The sequence below is a fragment of the Lolium rigidum genome, chromosome 2 (assembly GCF_022539505.1).
Source record: "Lolium rigidum isolate FL_2022 chromosome 2, APGP_CSIRO_Lrig_0.1, whole genome shotgun sequence".
Taxonomy (NCBI): Eukaryota; Viridiplantae; Streptophyta; class Magnoliopsida; order Poales; family Poaceae; genus Lolium; species Lolium rigidum.
Window position 1 is genome coordinate 72,125,140 of NC_061509.1, and position 9,432 is coordinate 72,134,571.

Genomic DNA, 9,432 nt, shown 5'->3' on the forward strand with positions numbered 1-9,432 from the left:
AAGATCTGTCAGCTGGTCAGTCGACGCAACATCTATCGGCTGGTTGGCTTAATAGGCGATCTAGTCTCTTTGTCGTAGCAATTGGCTCTAGTAGTAATAATGGAACATGATTGGCACAGTACAGCTAATAGTGGATATATATGAGAAAGGTCATCTAATTATTTATGTAGTGCACAATGGGATTTAGCTTCATCTATGCAGAGATAGACTAAGTTGTTTTAGGGGAGTGACAGGACACATTATGTTCAGTATAGTACTTGAAACTAATAGGCAAAATGCAGTTAGTAATAAAATTAAAACGAAAGATTGTTCATGATATGCAGTTGGTATTTACTTATTAGATCTTGCAGATGTTATCCTATGGGTGGTTATCCAGATCATCAAGGCACATTGGTACAATGTAAAAAAGGATCCATTCCGATAAAAAGTGCAGAACCAAAAGGTAAGATGAAGGTAAAGCCTGCTTGGTTATTAAATTGCAACCCCTATTGGTAAATTAAGCTAATTCTCGGTTTTGACTGAAAAAATTCAGCTAAACCAAGTTATGTAATGAAGAACAATAGTACACTGACAATTTAGAATAGAGGCATTTGACCCATTTTGTGGACACTTAATGTAATTTAATGCTTATTTAGTAAGAAAGCTAAATTTATTCATGCGTCGTTCACTTGCAGCTTGTGATGGTCTTACACTGAATCATGTAATGAGCATTTCACATACACTTTTTTGGCAACTCAAATAGATGCACCAGCTAGATAAACATCTATTAGAAAACAAACAAAACATAAACCAGGCTAGATCGGCCATGCATATGTGCCCATGCCAGAACTTGCAGAGAATAGTACCGGTACTACTATGCACGAATCCGTTGTAGCAGAAGCAGAGTAAGTTCGGGATTATAAAGAAACACGACGCACGCATAGTTTGAAGACCTCATGCTCATGCGATTCAGCGTTCCTGCTTTACTTCCTTCATTTCCTTCTTTTCCTCGTATTTGTACGTGCTAGCATCATGCACCATCCGCTCGATCTCTTCCTTGCTCAACCCACCATTGTCGTTAGTGATGGTGATCTTGTTTTTGTTCCCAGTCTTCATTTCCTCAGCCACCACCTTCAGGATACCGTTTGCTTCGATTTCAAATGTCACATTGATCTCTGGCACGCCCCTCGGTGCTGGAGGGATGCCATTGAGCATGAATTGGCCGAGAAGCCTGTTGTCCTTGGTGAATGCAGCCTCACCCTCGTACACCAGGATGCGCGCGGCCGTCTGGTAGTCACTGCATGTAGTGAAAAACTTGTCCTTCTCGACTGGGATTGTGGTATTCCTGGGGATCAGAACGCTCATGCAACGATATATTCCAGTCTGTACCCCCAGAGACAGCGGCGTGACGTCAAGTAGGAGCAGGTCCTGCGCCTTTTGGTTGTACTCCCCGTTGAGGATGGCGGCCTGGATAGCTGCGCCGTAGGCGACGGCCTCGTCAGGGTTTATGTTCTTGCAGAGCTTCTTGCCGTTGAAGAAATCCTGGAGCAGCTGCTGCACCTTGGGGATATTGGTGGATCCCCCGACGAGCACAACATCATCGATCTGTGACTTGTCCATCTTGGCGTCAGTGAGGCACTTCCTCACATGCTCCATGCACTTGCGGAACAGGTCCATATTGAGCTCCTCGAACCGAGCACGAGTGATGCTCCCATAGAAGTCAATGCCGTCTTGGAGCGAGTCTATCTCAAACTTAGCCTGCGCTGTCGAGGACAACATTCTCTTGGCCCTCTCGCATGCTGTCCACAGCCGCATGAGCGCCCTCGGGTTGCTTCCAATGTCACTCTTATGTCTCTTAAGAAAATCCTGCACAAAATGCTCCACCATCCGGTTGTTGAGATCCTCACCGCCGAGGTGAGTGTCACCGGAAGTGGCCTTGACCGTAAAGGTGTCCCTGTCAATATTGATAACAGATATATCCAAAGTACCGCCACCAAAATCAAATATCAGCACCGTCTTCACTTCACCGTTGTCGTACACCATGTCCATCAGGCCATAGGCTATGGCCTGTTATAGTTGAGATGCACAATAAACGAAGAACGAAAAGTAAAACACTGCAGGGGACACGAGATTTTAACGTGGAAAACCCTTGCAACACACAAGGGAAAAACCACGGGCGCCAGCCAGCAAAAACTTCACTATTTCGGTGGTGTTTACAAACGCCGTGGGTGTACAATGATGCGATGATAACCCTAGCGGCGGCTTACAGGGAATATAAATAGGAGTTAGCCTCCCTTTAGTATATGAATTTGGATCACAAAATAACAAACTCCACCTTGAGACAAATTCCTTGTAGCATGAACTTCAACAATCACCTGAATCAACAAAGAAAACACTTGCTGGCGCCAATAGCCACTTGGGCTAAACAGTTATACCAACCAAGCTTGAGCAAAGCTCAAACTTGGACACAAGGACAGGCTTAGTCATCATATCAGCAGGATTATCATGAGTACTAATCTTGCATACCTTCACTTTACCTTTTGCAACCACATCTCTGATTGCGTGGTACTTAATATCAATGTGCTTTGTCCTATCATGGAACATCTGATCTTTAGTAAGATAAATAGCACTTTGACAGTCCACTGAACAACTTAATGCAAGAATTATCTCCACAAAGCTCAGCATATAACCCTTTCAGCCAAACAGCCTCTTTACCTGCCTCAGCAATAGCCATGTACTCAGCCTCAGTAGTAGATTGTGCAACAGCATCCTGCAAAGTAGCCTTCCAGCTAACAGCACATCCACCAACAGTAAACACATAACCTGTGAGGGACCTTCTCTTATCCAAATCGCCAGCATAATCTGAATCCACATATCCGGCGAGCCCCTCACCAATCCTGCCAAACCTCAAGCAAGCTTTTGATGTGCCGCGAAGGTACCTGAAAATCCACTGAACAGCTTTCCAATGTTCTTTACCAGGATTAGCCATGTATCGACTGACCAAACTCATAGCATATGATAGATCAGGACGTGAACAAACCATGGCATACATCAAGGAACCAACAGCACTAGAATAGGGAACTCGAGACATGTACTCAATATCATCTTTAGAGCTAGGACATTGCAAAGCTGACAACTTGAAATGAGAAGCAATAGGAGTAGTAACTGACTTTGCATCATGCATATTAAAACGATGAAGAACTTTCTCAATGTACTTTTCTCGACTAAGAAACAACAAACTAGACTTTCTGTCCCTTTTGATTTCCATGCCTAGTATTTTCTTAGCGGGACCAAGATCCTTCATCTCAAACTCACTACTTAATTGATTCTTTAAAGTAGTGATCTCTTTCATGCTCTTGGCAGCAATCAACATATCATCAACATATAGCAGCAAATAAATAGGTGATCCATTAACAAACTTGATATACACACAACTATCATACTGAGATCTCTCAAAACCATGTGTAAGCATAAATGAATCAAACCTTTTATACCATCTGTCGTGGCGACTGTTTCAGACCATAAAGGGACCTCTTTAATTTGCAAACAAGATCCTCCTTACCGGGCACAACATAACCTTCAGGTTGGTCCATATATATATCCTCCTCCAACTCACCATGCGAAAAGCGAGTCTTTACATCTAGCTGCTCAAGCTCAAGATCATGCATAGCAACAATACCAAAGAAAGCACGAATAGAACTATGCTTCACAACCGGGGAGAATACATCATTATAATCAACACCTGGAATTTGACTGAAACCTTTTGCTACTAACCTTGCCTTAAACCGTGGAGGCTCATTAGGAGACAAACCTTCCTTTCTTTTGAATATCCACTTGCGGCGGACAGCCTTCTTTTGTTTAGGCAAGTGCACAACATCCCATGTGCCATTCTTCTCAAGCGATTGCATCTCTTCTTGCATCGCACCTACCCACTTATCTTTATCAACCGAAGCAATGGCTTCGGTATATGTAGCTGGTTCAATATCATGCTCCACCTGTTCAGCACAACTCAAAGCATAAACAACAATATCACATTCTTGAATTAATCGGGTAGGAGGTGTAATATTTCTCTTAGGGCGGTCAGCAGCAATAGACCGTCCTTGTCGCTGAACAAAAGGTGGTGAAGGTGGAACATCATTATCATCATTGTTGGTTTCGGGAAACACATTTTCATTCTCCTTTGCGTGCTCCACCTGCACGCCAATTCTGTGCTTGCTCATCATCGAAACATCGGGAGAATCAATAGCATCGAAATATCGGTAGACGGACTATCATTAAACATAACCGCCTCATTAAAAACGACATTCCTGCTCAACACAATTTTCTTAGTTTCAGGATTCCATAATCTATATGCCTTAACTCCCGAACCATAACCAAGGAAGATGCACTTAACGAGCCCTTGGCTCCAACTTTCCATTATCAACATGAGCGTAAGCGATGCAACCGAAAATTCTCAAATCTGAATAATCAGCGGGCGAACCGGACCATACCTCAATTGGAGTTTTCTTATCAAGTGGAACAGAAGGTGACCTGTTGATGAGATAACATGCGGTGGAGGCTGCTTCAGCCCAAAAACCTCTATGCATCTTTGCATTAGACAACATGCAGCGAGCCCTCGAAATAATGGTCCTGTTCATGCGTTGGGCCACGCCGTTCTGTTGAGGGGTGTACGGAATGGTATGATGTCTTACCATCCCATCATTGCTGCAAAACTCATCAAATTCATTTGAACAAAATTCCATACCATTGTCGGTACGGAGTATCTTAACCTTCTTTTCAGTTTGGGTTTCTACCATAACTTTCCACTTCTTAAAAGCATTAAAAACATCAGATTTATGTTTCGGGAAATATGGCCACACTTTTCTTGAGTAATCATCAATAATTGTAAGCATGTAATTAGCACCACCATTAGAAGTTCTACGGGACGGACCCCAAACATCAGCGTGTACATAATCTAAAATGCCTTTGGTGGTATGAACGGAAGCATTAAATTTTACTCTTTTATGCTTACCAAAGATGCAGTGCTCACAGAACTCAAGATTACCTAAATCGCAGCCATCAATTAGCTCTCTCTTTGCCAATTCCGCCATGCCAAGCTCACTCATATGTCCAAGACGCATGTGCCAAAGGTTAGTCTTACTAGTTTCATCGGAACTAACGACAGCAGCAATACCGGGCAAAGTGCTACCTCTAAGGACATATAATTTCGCAGAATTCATATCACCAATCATAATAATGAGAGAACCTGATGATACCTTCAAAAGTTTGTTCCCACCTTTGTACTTGTACCCGTCACAATCAAGGGTACTCAAAGAGATCAAATTTCTCGCCATGGAGGGTATGTGTTTCACTCCACGTCAACGTGCGTGTCATCCCATCATGGGTCTTGATGCGAACAGAACCAATGCCAACAATGCTGCACTGGTTGTCATTCCCCACACGCACAAAATCTCCACTCTGCACTGGACTCATAAGAACTGAACCAATCTTTGTTACGAGCAAATATGAAACGAACATGCAGTATCAAGAATCCATTCATCATCACGTGAAACACATGCAGCCAAAACAGCTAAGCAATCTCCATCGAACTATCACTACCAGCAACAACAGCAGCCTCACCCTTACCGGTGACAACGGCAGCCTTACCATTACCATCATTATTTTTCGGTTGGTAAGTTCCGTTCCTTTTCTCCTTGTTCTGCAGCTTCCAACAATCATCAATATTGTGGCTAGATTTCTTACAATACCTGCGAGAACTTGTCACGTCCTTTGGACTTCGAGCGACCTCTATCGCCCTTGCTCTTATCTCTCGTTGTTGTGGTAGTAGTTATCTCGCTGCTCGGTCCTGCCACGGACCTCTAACGCCTCCGCCTTGGAGGACGAACTTTCAGCTCGCACCATAGATTTCATTTTCTCCTTTTGTTGGAGAGCATCATAAACTTCCGCGAGAGTTAGTTTGTCGCGGCTCAATAATATGGTGTCACGAAAATTACTGAAAGAATTAGGCAGCGAGCATAAAAGAAGAAGACCTAAATCCTCATCCTCATACTTAACTTCTATAGACTGCAAATCGAAACAATCTCTTTCCGGGAAGATAGGTGATTCATTACCGAACCTCCCTCTTGCAACTTATGCGAGAACAGCTTCATCTTCACGTGCAATCTGCCCGTGAGATCCTTGGACAAACAGAACTCCTCTAGTTTGACCCATAACTCGGCGGTGGTTTTCTCTGCGGCACTTCTCCGCAGAATATTATTGGACAGATGGAGTTGAATCAACGATAAAGCCTTACGGTCTTTCCGCTTCTCCGCATCGGTCCAGGTATCCTTCGCTTTCTCGCCGAAAGCATCGATCGCTTCATCCGGATCCGAAGATTGGGCGAGAATCGCCCTCATCTTCACTTGCCACAAAGCAAATCTCGTGGTGTAGTCCAGCTGCGGTAGATCGAACTTCAGTGACGACATCTCGTAAACCCTAGATCCAAAGAACACGGGCTCTGATACCACTTGTTATAGTTGAGATGCACAATAAACGAAGAACAAAAAGTAAAACACTGCAGGGGACACGAGATTTTAACGTGGAAAACCCTTGCAACACACAAGGGAAAAACCACGGGCGCCGACCAGACAAAAACTTCACTATTTCGGTGGTGTTTACAAACGCCGTGGGTGTACAATGATGCGATGATAACCCTAGCGGCGGCTTACAGGGAATATAAATACGCTTCGGCCCAAGCCTCCGGCGACGGGCCTCGCTCCGCTCGTCAGAAGTTAGCCTCCCTTTAGTATATGAATTTGGATCACAAAATAACATGGCCGCTGCTGAGGGCTCGTTGATGATGCGAATGACGTTGAGGCCAGCGATAGTGCCAGCGTCCATGGTGGCCTGGCGTTGTGAGTCGTTGAAGTAGACCGGGACAGTGATGACGGCATTTTTCACCGTGGTTCCAAGGTAGGACTCAGCGGTCTGACGCATCTTGACTAGCACCATAGAGGAAATCTCTTCTGCCGAGAAGTGCTTCTCCTCGCCCCTGTACTGCACCACGATTGTCGGTCGGTTACTAGGACCTGAAATCACCTTGAAAGGCCATAGCTTGATATCTCCTTGCACTGACGCATCACTGAATCGCCGGCCGATCAGTCGCTTTGCATCTGAAGATAATACTAGTAGTTAGATTGAATAGTACGTGCATTTCACAGAGCTAGAGGTATATACACCGAAAAGAGTTTGAGCTGCTACTTCCAAGTTATAGTTTTGACAATAACTTAACATCACAAAATACATATTAAAAGACCATTTCACAGAATTATAGGAACCACTTTATAATATACCTAACATGTTCGTTTGCGTTTCCACAAAACAGACCCACGATCGTGTGTAAAACTGGATTCTTTTAAGTTCAATAAAAGCGGCCATATGCTTCATTTCGATGCAGAGTCTAGGGCAACCCATTTCGAAAAAAACGCCAAAAAATGCACAAGTAAAGCATGTTTTCTGATATGATTAATCACTAATAAAATTTATAATTCTGCGAATTTTTCTTCAGGGGTAGTTTCACACAATTTGTAGTCAGAAACTTAAATCAAGATCAAAATGAATCATTTCTGGCAATGTTTCAATATATAGACAAGCAAATAAGACAGGAGAGGCAGTCAATGTTACCACGTCAGTAACTTATAACTTACGATATAGTAGTGTGTATATAGAAGTATTTTATCAATTGAAAATAATTAATTTAAATAATCTCTACACATGCATCAGTATATTGTAAAAAGTGAAGATGGTCATTAGCCCCAAGCTCATATTTGCAATTGATTTCTCCATTTATTTCGGCACAAAAAATCTCCTTTGTTGAAAGTTTTTGATGAATTTTCCCCATGATGCTCCATATGGCAGCTCTGAGGGCTTCCTCCATACGCAGATTTTTATAGAAATTGGAGGGGTAGAATCCTAAAGATTTTTCTTAAGTGATTTTAGAATTTTAGGCTGGTTCTCATTACTTAGTTTTTCTCAATATTATTTGGGACTAGATTCCAAGGCAAGTTTTTCATTTTACTCATGAAATATCTAATATCTTTCGTTTTCCATTACAAATTTAAACATTCGGATTAAATAGAAATGTGAGATAGAAAAGTGAAAATGTATTTTCCCTGTTCATACGTGTTTTAAATCCTGCAAATGAAAGAAGGTGTACTTGTGCGTAACCAAGTAGAATGCAAGAGTTCAGTGAAACGATTTCAAAAACTTTCGGAACTTATTGGTACAGTGGTACTCGTATATGCGGTGCTTAGTGCTTAGGATAAATAAATAAAATAATGGAATAGAAAATTCATAGCCTGAAAGAAAAGATGCACAACACCTAAGCCGTAAGCACCCCATATAAGTAGAGTAGTGGACTAAGCATTTGACCACCGGCCGGAAAAAAAAAAGATGGCAGGTATCTGAAGCTCTGAACATATTGGGGATGCTACAGACTCAAAACGCCGTGAAGCTGTGAAACTTACACGACTAAACTGCCGCTTAAAAGAAGAGGAGCACTCACCGAAAACAGTGTTGACAGGGTTCATGTCCGCCTGGTTCATGGCCGCGTCGCCAACGAGCCGCCATGACTCGGTGAAAGCCACGCAAGACGGCGTGGTGCGGCTGCCCTGGTCATTGGCGATGACCTCGACGCGTTGGTGCAGCGGTCGCCACACAGCCACGCAGGAGTAGGTCGTCCCGAGGTCGATGCCGATCGCCGGCCCGTCCACCTTGCTGCTTGCCATCTCCACGCGACAAGGCAGAAAATGGAGGAGAGGTGAAGTAGAGGAGCGAGCTGCTTGAGAATGCCAGGGGTTGCATTTATAGATTAGAGGAAGGCAAGAGGGCGTCGCCTCGGTAGTGGAAAATCATACTACTCCACTTGGGGATCCGAAGAATTTATCTCAGGAGATACAATAGCACATGACGCCACGAAATGAAGAGTCGTTTTGACGATTTGAATTCGTTGGGAAAAAACATATACTCCTGCGTGGCCCATGCGTTTGGTTTGTGATGTGTTTGATCTCTTCGTCAGTTGTACCACTACTGCATGTGAATGGTAGAAGTCATGCTATGCGTACGATTATTTTCATACGATTTTGGTACGACTTCGGGTAGTTAGAACGTGTGCGGTGTTGAGGCGGGTCTCGCCGTTTAGCACCAAGCTGGAGGCCCACAAGTCAGGAAAAAAAATCAATTTTATACACGATTCTTTCCCAATATCCCGATTCATCTCCTATTTTCTAGCGACTGCAACCATTATCGTCTTCCTCAAATCACGACTCACCATGGATGCTAAGGGCTAGAGGACGGACAAGGAAGAGATGAAGAATATGGGCACAGCTGGATGAGGGAGAAGATGGGCGTCACAACGGCGGATGGGGACATCGTGCGCTGGTGGCTGGCTCGACGGCGGCTCTCTCAGCGACTGCT

At 43.7% G+C, this 9,432-nt stretch overlaps 1 protein-coding gene across 1 annotated transcript; it reads right to left on the reverse strand.

Moving 5' to 3' along the window:
• Positions 1 to 948: 948 nt before the first annotated feature.
• Positions 949 to 8,744, reverse strand: LOC124689874 (heat shock cognate 70 kDa protein-like). The gene is made up of 3 exons (XM_047223332.1): positions 8,522 to 8,744; positions 6,796 to 7,130; positions 949 to 2,046 (listed from the first exon to the last, which is right to left on the reverse strand). Exons 1-3 carry the CDS (start codon positions 8,742 to 8,744, stop codon positions 949 to 951), a joined length of 1,656 nt encoding a protein of 551 aa, XP_047079288.1.
• Positions 8,745 to 9,432: the final 688 nt, after the last annotated feature.

Bases quoted from the DNA above. Each gene is read 5' to 3' on its own strand.
- LOC124689874 (XM_047223332.1), bottom strand. From the start codon at position 8,744: ATGGCAAGCAGCAAGGTGGACGGGCCGGCGATCGGCATCGACCTCGGG. The intron at 7,131-8,521 runs GTGAGTGCTCCT...TATTATCTTCAG, and splicing joins CCCTGTCAACACTGTTTTCG to ATGCAAAGCGACTGATCGGC. The intron at 2,047-6,795 runs GCCATGTTATTT...CAACTATAACAG, and splicing joins TCAACGAGCCCTCAGCAGCG to GCCATAGCCTATGGCCTGAT.